A 14219-nucleotide genomic window follows, 5' to 3' on the forward strand; every position below is an offset into this window, starting at 1 on the left:
TGAGAATGTGATTGGTGGAAAGAACTAGAATCTGATCTCTGAACGCTTTTTGTGGCGAGGATGATGAAGTGTTTTGACAAAATGATCAATCAATAAACTCTTCTGCTTTTGATGAATCGTGGTTCTTTGTTGCTGCACTACGTCCATCAGCTGGAGTCCACGTTGAATATTCAACATAACAGATCACATTAGAGAATATCTCATTTACTCAAGAAAACCAAAACACAGGTTGCTTTATTTATCTCCAGAAAGATCCTCTGCACTGGCAGCAGTGTATGACGTCATTAAAACCAGGTCGACGTGATAATCATTATTTTACAATCAAAGAAACTATTCTGCATAATGTGGTATTTCTAGTCTTGATGTCGGTGCTTTTACTGCAGCGGGGCATTTAACTACTTCCTTCTGTTCAAATCTATCCGGCAGATTAAAATCACAATGTTTACAGAAACGTTGTTTTCTGGGAAATCCACCAAAACAAGAAGGCCGATGAGTCCAGTACGCCCTGTCCTCCTGTCTGTCCCCTTCACCCGGGGGTCAAAGTTCAGCCCTCTGAATACATTGTTGACCAACCTGACAACATCTGTTTGATGTGTCGACACAAGGCGATGAAGGAAGTGACCTGGAGGACAAGGACCATGGCGCCATATATTCTACCTACATGAACATCATGATGTTAATAAAGGTAATGAAGAGCAAATGATGCATCTAAAAATGACCCACAATGCTTAGCTGCATGCTGTGGAGAATGCACAGCTGTCAATCACTTTGAGTCGCGTTGAGGTGCATCTTGGGAGTTGTAGTTTACATGAATCAATCCGAAGAACCCAACTGACCTGGATCTTGTTTCGAGGATTAAATGTTAAACATTAAAATACGAATAAAATCTGACAGCGACATTACGTCCCTTCGGAGGCCCTCAGGCTGAAGGACAAAGGTCTGATGAAAGAGCACCTGCTGATTGAGCAACGTGTGTGTGTGTGTGTGTGTCGCTCTAAAACCAACACACGGATCTATTAAAAGCAGCCGGTGGTACCTGTGGGGGGTCAGTCACCTCGTCCTGGGGGCTCCACCTGATCACAGGAGCAAATATGGATTTATGGGTCATGAAGACGAGGAGAACCAGTCCTCATAGTCGAGAACAACAGTACATAAAACTCACAAAAACTCATCAGTGAAGCTTCCTGCTGATGTTTAAGAGTTCATTTACACTTCAAACTAACATTTAATATTACTGGCTTGATTTTAAACATGTTTAATGTTATTAGAAATAAATGATCTGATCAGAAACACGGGTGAATATCAGTTTTTATATTTCAGATCATTACAGACGACTTGTTAAAAAGACAGAAATCTGAGATGCATGGATCAATACGTTCTGATCATTACTGTAACTTGTAAAATATCTGAGCCATTAGTTATTAGAACTACATCAATAGATCTATATATTTATGTATCGATCAATAATCAGAAATGGATTGGTGCAACAACAAAAAAATCTGCCATTTCCCACAATGCACTTGTGTTTGCCGGCGTCAGTCGTCCACGACGCTCTTCTGGGTCGCATACATCGTCCCGATGGACACCTGCAGGGACGGAGACAAAGACAAAGACATTTAGCTTTGAGATCCTGATTGATCAATGATTAAACACACACACTCTCTAACAGGGTCAAAGGTCAGTTTTAGATCAAAAAGGGTGGATTTCTTATCATTATGTCCTCAAGATTTTGATATTTGAAATCAAAAAGTAAATAAAGTATTTTTGTTAAACACCACCAGAGGGCGCACTCCCTCCACACATAAACGAGTGCTTAGTGCAGGAGGAGGGGCAAGTGGTGGCCTCTGAACCAATCAGCATGCAGGAGGCCTGGCCCTCATGTAAATTAGGCTTTAGCTCCTAACAAATGGAAACTGTTCAAAACACACAAGACAACCGCAAAGAGACGCCGAGTGCATGAAGATCACCAGAAGGAGATGAAAAAAGTAATAAGTGATCTTTCACTTGTGAGGTCAACGTCTTCATTCTTTGATAAATTCTTTTGAGATGGACTCCAGATTTCAAACAAAGTTTCCTCCACTCAACTTGTAGAACATTCTTTATTCCCCCTCCCTCATGTTGTCCATGTTACACATCTATGGTCACGTCAAACCAGCTCCTCGTCTACAACGACCAATCAGACACAACCTGAAGGACGCTGGTTCATCTGGGACGTCGTGGTGTCCCGACTTTACCAGAGGTCCACGTTGTTGGACTTTGAAGCGGACTCAACGGGGACCGATGGTTTTCTGTGATGTCTTTGTGTCTGCTCGAGCTCGCTGTGGGACGGACAGCGAGGCGGGGGAAGAGGCTCCGAAGGACGGAGTCTCTGCATCTCACTCATCCCGCTGCTTCAGCCAATTAAATCACTCGCTTTCCCTTCTCCCACTCAGACCCCCTCAGCTCCCCCCTTTGTCCCTCCCTGAATATGTCCTCTGCTCACCTGCTGTGTGTGTGTGTGTGTGTGTGTGTGTGCCTCAATGCCATCATATCCTGGTGATTGAATTGCTTTCCTTTCCGTACTTCCAGTAAATGTGAGAAGGTTCTGAGGGTGAAGCATCTGAACTACTTGACTGTTGCTGCTTCTAAACCCTAAATTATTCCTCCGAGGACAATACGGATTATATTGATCCCCAAATGATTTTGTTGTTCTTCATCATCTAAACAGAAGACGAGGGTATCATGTGTGCTTTTACTTTGAAAGGTTCACTCAATCAGTGACACACGATCTCGTTGGAGAACAATTCTGACATGAAGACACTTCAATCCGATACTACGGCGGGTATGACCTTTGAAGAACGCGCGCTGTGTGTGTGTGTGTGTGTGTGTGTGTGTGTGTGTGTGTGTGAGAGAGCGCCAGTCTTCTTTAAACAGGACCAATGGGACGTCTTCGTTTACAACCCCCCTCTGTTACAGTATCTGTGACCTTGGAGATGTCCGTCATGAGGTCCCACCGCTGCATATCCCGTCTCATTGATTGACACCTGGCCAACACGTGGCAATGAAGCCAAGTCAAAGAAACAGAGTGTGTGTGTTGGGGGGGGGGGGGGAGGGGGGGGATCATTGTTGCATCAGAACCAGACTTCTAAGAATAGAACAGAAACTAACCAACAAAAAGCCCTGGAAAACAACAGTGTTTGTTTGTTCTAACAGGGGGGGGGGGTCTGGGGCTTGTTTGGAAGGTGAAAGGTAGGCAGGTAAAGTGTTAATGACATGACGAATAATCCTGTGTGTGTGTGTGTGTGTGTGTGCTGCAGAGGAGACGACGCGCTGTAAATAAAGCGTATAAAACGAGGGGTTTGACACAATGAGTCACGCTGTGAGTTTGGTGCTTTGGGAGGAAAATGAGATTGGTTTGTTTTTGTTTTATTGAAACAAACCATATATTAATATATATTGATCTATGTTCATTATTCGTGGTCCCATCAGGATGAACCTTAGTCATCAGTCATCAGTTTGTAAAGGAATCATATTTATTGATCCTCTCCTGTCACCAATATGCAAATGACTTCATTCAAGATTGGGCCAAATGCAAAACTAACAGTGTGTGTGTGTTGAGATGAAAGAGGCAAGCTGACAGGCTGCTGGTGCATTATGGGAACAACGTGACAAACCGTGAGGTGATTAGCCCAGAGTTAATGAGGGTGTAGTGGCCATTTGTCCATAAACTTAAACCAAACAAATAATAACAAACTTCTCAAATGGCCACTTGAGGCTAGGTCATGGTTAGGCTTTACGCAGGTTCAGAGGTACCAAAGCAAAGTGCTGTCCATACCAAGATTGAGTTGAAGGAGGTTTATTCACACACATAAGTAAGCTCACAGACATTCCTGCTGCCTCTCTCACGCTGGTAAAAAACCATATGCCCTCCTAGCCTGAAGCACCTCCCACCTTGACCTACTTTATGCAAATGAACATAACACCATGTGACCAATAAACGACAATACAAGTAAAGCATAAATACAAAATAAACCAAATTAACCTTAGCAAGAAAATAAATGAATAAATGAAGCTATAAATTAACTCAAGCCCAAAATAAACAAAAATAACAATATAGCTCCAACAACCCAGCCCCTAATTGTGACGGTACTTTACCCACAATTAACCTTTATCAAAAAAGGAGCTATTCTCTAATTGTAGCTTAAGCATTAAACTGAAATCTTCACATCTTTGCATTCTCCACACCTGAAAGAAACAAATAGATGGAAGACAGAGATAGGAGAAAGAATGAATTGTATAGTCAATTATTTGCCTCCAAGAGAAGACAGAGCTTGGTTATTGGTCTGTCCAGGATGCTGTTCTTCGTTTGGACCTTCACCGAGCGAACCAGTCCTCTGGAGTTAGCTGTGGTGCTTAGAACTCTGCCCATCATCCATGAGCCTCTTGGAGCTGTGGCATCAGCGATTACAACAATATCTCCTGGAATAAAGTTTCTCTTCTGCTTCATCCACTTTTGCCTTTCTTGCATTACAAGCAAATACTCTGCTGTCCACCTTTTCCAGAAAAGCTCCGCAACGTACTGCACTTGCCTCCATCTCCTCTTAATGTACAGATCAGATTTCTCGAACAGACCTAATGGCAGAATAGGCTTGCCTTTTAACAGGAGAATGTGATTTGGAGTAAGCGCTTCTAAATCATTGGGATCTTCTGAAGCCTTAGTTATTGGCCGGTCATTGAGTATCGCTTCCACCTCGCAAAACAGCGTTTGCAGGCCTTCCTCGTCCAGCAGTTGATGTCCAACAACAGAGGTAAGTACACTGCGCACAGAGCGAATCAAACGTTCCCAAACGCCACCTTGGTGAGATGCAGCTGGGGTGTTAAAACTCCACGTCATTCCTTCCTGCACAAAAGTCCTTTCAATTTTAGAATGATTTAAAGCGGCCAATGCCTGCCTCAGTTCCTTCTTCGCACCAACAAAATTTGTGCCGTTATCTGACCTTATACTTATCACAGGTCCTCTTCTGCAGATAAATCTTCGCACAGCATTGATGCAGGAGTCTGTGTCGAGGGAGTGCGCCACCTCAAGGTGTACTGCGCGGCTACTCATACAAGTAAATATCACTCCATATCGCTTCAGCATAGTTCTACCTCTCCTCGCCTCCAATGGTCCAAAATAGTCCACTCCCGCATTTGTAAAGGGTGCGTTATCAGGCACAACTCGTTCCTCCGGTAAGTCGGACATCTTCTGTTCTCCAAGCTTTCCTCTGTACCTTCTGCACACTGTACATTGTGAGAGAATCTTCCTGGCCGCAGAGTTGGCATTTATGATCCAATACTTCTGTCTCAATCTGTGCAGCATGTGATTGCGTCCAGCATGTCCAAGTTGGCAATGGATGTAACGCAATATGAGCTGGGAAACGTGCAAATCCTTTGACAGAATCACAGGATGCTTTACCTCCCACGGCAGTGCAGATTTAAACAGACGTCCACCAACTCTGAGGATGCCATCTTCGATGAAGGGGTCGAGGCGATACAGAGGACTGTCTTTAAAAACAGTCTTTGGGTCACGTTTTAGTGAGGAAATTTCAGTACTGAATCTTTGGTTTTGCGCAAACTGAATTATTGCCTTTTCGGCTTCCTCCAAGCGCTCTGGTGTCAAGCTGGATTTTCCAAGTGCGGCTTTGAATTTTTTAATCTCCTTTTCCACATTCTCATTCTGGTTGACCACATATTCTTTCCTCTTTTGGCTCAAAAGTAAAAGTCTTTCTTTCAGCTCCATCAGCCAGGCCACTGATGTTTTAAGCTTTCTCCAGGATGAAAAATAGTGAATGAGCTGACTGAGGGGATTGTCACTGTGTATTGTAACAACATTCACCTTGAGTTCCCTTTTCACCTCCGTATCATCAGATGGAATGGAAGAGGAGTCCAAGTCAAGCTTTGGCCACCTGGTGGGGGGCAAGAGCAAAAAGTCCGGTCCTTTTAGCCACTTTCCTTTCCCAAACTCCTGAGCTCTTAGTCCTCGAGAAGCTTCATCTGCAGGATTGTCTTTGGTGTTTACATACCTCCACTGATCTTTGTCTGTGGATTCTCTTATGGTGCTGACACGATTGGCAACATATGTGTGAAAGCGCTTTGTTTCATTGAAGATGTACTTGAGAACAGTAGTGCTATCAGTCCAAAAGAATGACCTTTGCAATGGCAACTGTAGCTCTTTCAACAGCATTGTGTTCACTCGAACAGCAAGCACAGCTGCAGCAAGTTCAAGGCGTGGAATGGTTAGTTGCTTTAGAGGAGCGACACGAGCCTTGCCTGTGATAAATGAAACATGCACATTGTCAGTGCTCTCCAATCTCAAGTATGAAACAGTGCCATATCCTGTTTGACTGGCATCTGAAAAATGATGCAGTTCTGCTTTCACTTGTGTTCCAAAGGTTTTGGGTTTAATACACCGTTCCACCTTAAATCCACTCATATGCTGAAGTTCAGAGAGCCACTCAGACCAATGTTCGGAGACGTCATGGGGAACTGGCTCATCCCACTTGAAGTTCATTCTGCACAGCTCCTGTAACAGTAACTTGGCAGGTATTATAAAAGGAGACAGAAACCCCAGCGGGTCGTAAAGAGAGCTCACCACAGAAAGGATGCCCCTCCTAGTGTGTGGACGTTCCTGCACTGCAGTCCTGAAGCTGAACGTATCTCCTTGAACACACCATTGCATCCCCAGAGCTCTTTCCACAGGGAGTTGATCTCTGTCCAAATCCATGTTCCCCAAACCCACTGCTCTGATGTCACTAGGAATAAGTGCAAACACATTTGAGTTATTTGTGACCCACTTTTGGAGATGGAAGCCGCCCTTTTTACAGAGAGATGTTAATCCATGTATGAGCTCCACTGCATCTTCCTCTGTCACAGTAGACTTAAGACAGTCATCCACGTAGAAATTTGTCTTGACTGTACGGAGGACATCGGGTGAGTATTGCAGTGCATTATCCTCAGCAGTTCTCCTCAGTGCATAGTTTGAGCAGCTTGGTGAGGATACAGCTCCAAACAAATGCACGCACATCCTGTATTCCTCTGGCTCCGCTGTAGCGTCTCCATTGGGCCACCATAGAAAGCGCAAGAAGTTAACGTGCTTATATGGAACCCGGACCTGATGGAACATGGCGTTGATATCAGCCATAACAGCGATGGGCTCTTCTCTAAACCGAAGGAGGACACCAATTAGCGTGTTAGTAAAGTCTGGGCCCTGCAGGAGCTGACTGTTCAATGATGTACCCTTATAAGTACAGCCGCAATCAAACACAACACGCAACTTTCCTTTGGTTGGATGATGTACACCATGGTGGGGAATGTACCACACCTTTCCTTGTTCCAGAGTGGGCTCATTTGTGGGAACCTTTTCTGCATATCCTTGTTTTAACATGTTGTTAAGGAAATCAACGTATTGAGCCTTGAATGAAATATCTCTATTAAATCTCCTCTTCAGGCCTTGGAGTCTTTGTAGTGCGATGCAGCGATTATTTGGCAAAACAGGATTGTCAACTCTGAAAGGTAAGTCAATGTAATAATGTTCATTGTTAAGCACTGTCGTACTCTCCACAATTTTCATGAATTTAATGTCTTCTCTTGACATCTCAAGTTGTTCATCACTTGTTCTTTCAATAAAGTCATGATTATACTGTTGCATCAACATACTTTCCAAGTGTTCCACAGATATGTGATTAGCAGTTACAACAATGCATCCTGATTTGACACCAGTACCTTCAGAGTCTCCAGCACGAAGAGGCCCGTTTATGACCCAGCCAACTCTGGTCCTCACTGCATACGGTCCACCGCATTGACTGTTTATCAGTTCCCATGGCTCCAAAACTTTAGAAGAGTCGGTTCCAATGAGCAAGTCTACATCTGCATCTACTTCATGTAGCCTAATGCTACTCAAATACGCCCATTTGGCAACATCATCCTGACATGGCACATTGACTTTAGATACAGGCATTTTTGTTTGTGTCAGAACAGATGGTAGCTCAATAAAATCATCGGTGTCGAATCCAGACACCTCCAGACCGGTAACTATAGTAGTGTTAATGGTTTTAGTCTGCCCCATTGTCCTCAACACTACATTACAGTTTTTTCCTGATACTCCCAGCCTTTCAGCCAAACTTGTAGTACAGAAGGTACCAGAGCTCCCAGGATCCAGGAAAGCATAAGTATGCACAACTCTATTACTTTTCTGACTTTTCACCTGCACAGCCACAATGGAAAAGACGGCAGTATCCTCATCACCAGCCCCAATATGACCACACGTCTGCTGCTTCCCGGGTACAGTGCTTACAGTTTCTTTGGAGGTTATCCTTGTAATATCCTTCTCCACATGCAGGACAGATGGGTGTTTCCTGTGACACACTTCACAATCCAAACGACTCCTACAGTCTTTGCTCGTGTGTCCATGTTTCAAGCACCCAAAACAAACGCCCTTCTCCTTTAGAAACTGAATCTTGTCCTGTTGTGTCTTTCTTCTAAACTGAAAGCATTTTTCCAGAGTGTGATTGGTAAGATAGCAGAACATACATTTGAGCTGGTTACTGTGAGCTGTCGAGTTTTCCATTTCTCTATGTCCATCCTTTGGTGCATTAATGCTGGTGGCAAATGTACCACTTTTCCTTTTCTGGTTAACTTGCATGGATAGCTTTGTATAGCTGGCTGGAGAAACATCATTAATATTTCCAAACAGAGGATCTGAAACAATTTTGACTTGTTTTTCAATAAAATTCACAAAATCAACAAACACTGCTCTGTTTCCAGTTTGTTCCAGTATGTCACATGCCACATTTCTCCACTTTTCCCTCAGCTTGTATGGGAGTTTCATTAGGATCGTCCTGAGGTTAGCTGGCATGTCCAACTCCTTCATATACTTTATATGATGTACTATATTGGAGCAACCTCGAAGGAACAAAGCAAATGACTGCAAAGCATTAACATCCTCAGGTTTTATTGAGGGCCAGTTGTTGATTTTGTCCATGTAAGCAGAAGAGATCTTATGTTCACTGCCAAAATGTTCAATCAAAAGCGCTTTTGCTCTTTGATAACCTGGTTCAGAGGGCATATGTTGACAACTTCTTACAATGTCTCTTGGTTGCCCCCTTGTATACTGTTCTAGAAAGTACAAACAATCACTGAAATTTTGAGTTTTATCCTCAATGCAATTTTCAAAGGCTCTGAGAAAAGATTTGAAATACAGGGGATCACCATCAAATACAGGTATATTTCTCATAGGCAGGGCAGAGGCTGTGTTTTGTTGGACCAACAGCGTAGTTATTTCATTTTGACGCTGCATGATGTTCAAAATGTCCAGAGAATTGATGGGTTGAACACCAACAGGGACAGAATTTAACAAGCGACTGGAGGTAGGTTCAAAGCTTTTATTGGTGGGCACATAGCGTTCAGCATTCGGATTTAGTTCATATGTCCCTTGAGTTTCTGACCTTTTCAAGTAAGAATTCATACCATCTGATGTTTGAGATGCACATCTTGACACGTTACCGCCACACTTTGAGCTTACTTCCAGAACCTCCAATTTTGCATTTGTCACCTTTAATTCTGCCTCCAGAGCAAGTTGTTCCTTTTCTCTCCTTAAATGTTCCTGTTTCTTACGCAAGTCCTCTTGTTCAAGTCGTATTTGTTCCTCCTGATCCTCCAAAATATGCCTTTGTTTCAGAGCAACCATGCGTTCCTGTAACGCTGCTCTTTCTGCTTGCGCTAATAGTTTTGCGGATGAACTGGATGAAGTCTTTGAGAGCTTAGAACCAGCCTTTGAACACATTGCAGAACCTTTATTGGATACACTGTCCTCAGGCCCAATACCAGTTGGATTATCAGGTGGTTTAATCGGAAGTTCATATGAATGGCCTGTGTTTGATAACCAACCTTTGACGTCATCAATAAAGCTTGAAAAACACTTTTCCTTTTGTTCAAAATATTTATCTTGTTTCTCCTTCTCATCCTGAGGTATGTCCAGTGACATAAATGACAAATGATGTTGTTTTGCCTCATCAACACATATTATCATTTGATCCAAAAGAGACTTGACTGCATCAATATTGTCTGCAGAATGCATCAACTTATCCATCTGATTCATACACGATTTGGCTCGTCTGCATTGCATCGATCTCTTTTCCTGACACGTTTGCATAAAAAACATCATTCCTTTAGCAGTAAAACTTGTGCGTCTTCTTGTAGGAAGCGCCGTGTCGCTCGTGGCTTTAGATGCAACGTCAGACATTTTACTCTTTGTTGTTGTCGGTCATGTACACACACAGAGTTGTTTGCAAAGACTGAATAAAGCACATACCTCGTGGAACTTTGTTTGTTGCGGTGGTTGCCTTTGTACACAGAGTTGAATGCACGCAGTAGCTGTTGTTGTTGCGCGCGGCCGTGCGCATCACCTGTGAAGGCTTTGGGCCTTTGCAAATTCAAATTGCAACAAATAATGTCCTCCACTCCGTAGTGCGGCTCCAGCGCTCCAGTAGTGTCACCGTTATCCAGTACGGTGTCCAAGGAAACTTTACACTGTCGGATGGGTCGTATTATTCGATGTTTGCACTGTATCCAGCCCACGCCTCCTGGCTCCTAGGCCCTTTCCTTTGTTTGTCTCCCGCATCCAGGTGAGTAATCCACTTTCCAAACGGTAATCCAGCAAACGACAAGTCCAGTATCCACGTAAACCAACGATATATCCAGGGCGGGTTTTTTACTTAATGTAGTGGCCATTTGTCCATAAACTTAAACCAAACAAATAATAACAAACTTCTCAAATGGCCACTTGAGGCTAGGTCATGGTTAGGCTTTACGCAGGTTCAGAGGTACCAAAGCAAAGTGCTGTCCATACCAAGATTGAGTTGAAGGAGGTTTATTCACACACATAAGTAAGCTCACAGACATTCCTGCTGCCTCTCTCACGCTGGTAAAAAACCATATGCCCTCCTAGCCTGAAGCACCTCCCACCTTGACCTACTTTATGCAAATGAACATAACACCATGTGACCAATAAACGACAATACAAGTAAAGCATAAATACAAAATAAACCAAATTAACCTTAGCAAGAAAATAAATGAATAAATGAAGCTATAAATTAACTCAAGCCCAAAATAAACAAAAATAACAATATAGCTCCAACAGAGGGTGTGTGTGTGTGTGTGTGTCACCTGTCTCTTTATCAAAGCCAGTGTCTGCTGTCCCTCCACCACCAGTCTCTCCACAGCTCTCGGATCCTCCAATGTCCCGTTGGCCCTGAAGGCATCACGCACCCGCCGCAGTGCATAAGTTCTGCAAAAATAAATTTTTTAAAAAAGGTTGAGGAAAGAAAATAATAAAAATGACAAATATGTTCAGTGGAGACAAAGAAAAACGGTTTATATAAAACAAGCATCTAAACAAACATTCAGATGAAAACACAGAAAGGTGCATGTCATCAGAGGAGAGAAAAGAGAACAAGATGCAACCAAATCAACAGTTAGTGTGCTTTCAATGAGGGACATTTTATCAATGATGTTGATTATCACTTAGGTTTCTCCAACTGTAAAGACAATATTCTAAATGTTAAACTAATATAGATTATTTTAAGAGTATTAAATATTTCCACAGCAGCTCCTAAAAGCTTGAATTAAGTGGTATAAAAACAGAGTCATTAAATTTGATGTTAAGAGCCTCTCTGTGGTCGAAGGTCAGCAGGGATCCGACCACAAGACACAAGATCACAGGAGGCGATCAATGCTCAGTGTGTGTGTGTGTGTGTGTGTGTGTGTGTGATGCTCTTTAGTGTTCATTTAAAGGCTGCTTCTTCTTTACTTTAAAACCTCAAGATGTTTAAATCTTCACCAGAGACTTATCTCCAACTGACAAGTCATTAGTTTCCATGGCGACAGCATCAAAACACTTCAGCCGGTGTTTCTGCCTCATTTATTTGTACCTGCCTTAAACACAGCAGAGATTAGAGCGGTTTAAAGAGCTCTAATTCAAAGTTTAGGAGCTCACTCACCTACTTTTGGCTTTAAACCTGAATACAAAATAGAATTTATAAAGTATTTGATCAAAAATCAAGTCGAAGCTCAGAAGTCAGAGTGAGGCCCGACAGGATCCGACCAATCAGGTCAAAGGTCAACGACGCTCTGAACTCAAACAGCAGAAAGAGGGAAGAACAAACTGCTGCATCCCAACAATCACCGAATGGAGCACTTGAGATGACAAATGTTGAATGTTATTAATTAAATAAATCAATTTTATTAGATTAACTGCAAGAATTATGATAATTTAGAAATAAACTTGCCAAAGAATGTAGCAAAACCTGTCGCAATATCCGTAAAATACTCTCTTCCTAAACCTCTATTTCCTTCCACATCCTCCTCTGCATCTACTTCCTTCCTTCTTCCTGCTTCCTCATCCTCCTCCTCCTCCTCTTCTATTCATGAATTACTTTATTCCTCAACTCTTCAAAGAACAACTTGAATTCTTGAATAAATATTCTACCAATATCGTATAACGTTACTCCAACTAATACACCATACTACTACTGCCTACATAGACAGCTACTAACAATGAATATTAAAACATTATTTAAACATATATTTACTACTTTCTCTCTAGATGTATCATTTGAATAATGAAACATTACATTTAAGGTGAGGTGTAATACAATATGTTTAATTAGATTATTTTCTTACTCACCTGAAGTGTCCAATACTACTAACATACTGACTTCAGTGAGGATTAAGTGCAGGAGATTCCCTTAATGTCGAGTACTTCCACGGTGTGGTATAACTACTCTAACTGAATTATCTGAGTATTTAATCCATCCCATGCTGTGTTTTATAAGAATTGAAAAGCGGTTATGACACACTGACATCAGGCAGGTCATCCCATGTAAACACTGCACGCTGAGCCGTTAGCCGCGACATTAGCATCTTTTCCCGCCGCTGACAGCCGCTGTAAAGGGGCCGAGAGGTTTGTGCGTCCTGGTCGGATTTCCTCTCTCACCTGTAGTTGTACGAGGGAAACTTCTTGCTCTCCGTCAGCATCATTCTGTACAAAGAAATCACCTGCGATCGTACGGACGCCGCCATGATGTTGCTATGCTAACGACGCTGCTCCCCGACCGCGCAACAGCCCTTTGTAGGAGGCCCCCTCAGTGACGTCCACGGAGCGCCTGATCATAAATCACCTAATATCTAGTTTTGTAATTTACTTGAATCCCTTATTTCTAATCAAATCCATATTGAAACAATCTATGTTTGTGAAAATACTCAAAACATCAGTTCGGTAAATTTGTAATACATTGTAAAGTTTAGCGCGAGCACAGGCGCGTCCTCGCAAACTCTGCTGCGTCTGGAGAGCGACAGAAGGTGAGTTAGCTTTGCTCATGTTAATCTCTTAAAAGTCCACAATAACACACGTATGATGCTCTTTTATAAATTAGCTATATTATCAGGTTGTAGCCCCTGACCTTGGGATGAATCTCGGCACCATGTTGGACTTACAAAGGGCTTGTATTACCCTCTAAAATATCCTGTTGTGGGTTAGCAGGTTAGCTGCAATGCTACAAACACCAGTGACAGGACTGCAGCTTCAATGAAAGCCTCGTTGACACATGAGGAACCCTTAAGAGTGCACGTGTGTTATCGTGCATGCGCGTGATGGTTTGTGGCCATGTTGGTCTTCACATCTGTTGACACTGTCCCCATGTCCTTTTAAATGACCATGTCCCTTGGAATGTCCCCTTAAATGGCCTCAGCTTCAACCTGTGATTGTGTCCCTTTCTCGAGTATTGTGCGTACTCACAGGTCGTGGTGTTGAGGACAGTCTCTGACCTTTGACCTCTGGGGGCCTGACGTCCTTTTGGATGAGCATTGAAAAACACCTGAGTACATTGTGTGTGTGTGTGTGTGTGTGTGTGTGTGTGTGTGTGCAGCGTGCTCTTTAGCAGTGGATGTGTGAAAGGTCAGAGACACTTCCTGTGTGTTGATGTCCGGCTGTGTGTTAGTGTAAAGGTCAACCGTGAAGTAGAAGATGTGATGCGTCATTCAGCCTTTTCTTTTGTCCTTGTTGATTCATCTGTTAGTTACTTGATTACTTGTTTAATCAGAACAGTGATTGGTTGGTTTTAATGCAGCTTCGTCCCTCGATACACAAAGAATACGTAAACGTATCTGCTCTGATTGTTTTGTGGGGTTTATTGACGGTACGAAAA

At 42.8% G+C, this 14219-nt stretch overlaps 2 protein-coding genes across 2 annotated transcripts in view; one reads left to right on the forward strand and one right to left on the reverse strand.

Moving 5' to 3' along the window:
- Nucleotides 1-1290: 1290 nt before the first annotated feature.
- Nucleotides 1291-13164, reverse strand: LOC119198905 (LYR motif-containing protein 4B). The gene is made up of 3 exons (XM_037456500.2): nucleotides 13010-13164; nucleotides 11182-11302; nucleotides 1291-1586 (listed from the first exon to the last, which is right to left on the reverse strand). The coding sequence occupies exons 1-3, from the start codon at nucleotides 13093-13095 to the stop codon at nucleotides 1536-1538; spliced, it is 258 nt and encodes an 85-aa protein (XP_037312397.1). The 5' UTR covers nucleotides 13096-13164; the 3' UTR covers nucleotides 1291-1535.
- Nucleotides 13165-13244: 80 nt separating this feature from the next.
- Nucleotides 13245-14219, forward strand: part of fars2 (phenylalanyl-tRNA synthetase 2, mitochondrial) — a 25125-nt gene continuing 24150 nt past the window's right edge. The window contains exon 1 of the mRNA XM_037456492.2: nucleotides 13245-13374. The gene's annotated coding sequence lies outside the window, so the exon portion shown is untranslated. The remainder of the gene's footprint in view (nucleotides 13375-14219) is intronic.

This window comes from Pungitius pungitius, chromosome 19 (assembly GCF_949316345.1).
Source record: "Pungitius pungitius chromosome 19, fPunPun2.1, whole genome shotgun sequence".
Lineage (NCBI taxonomy): Eukaryota > Metazoa > Chordata > Actinopteri > Perciformes > Gasterosteidae > Pungitius > Pungitius pungitius.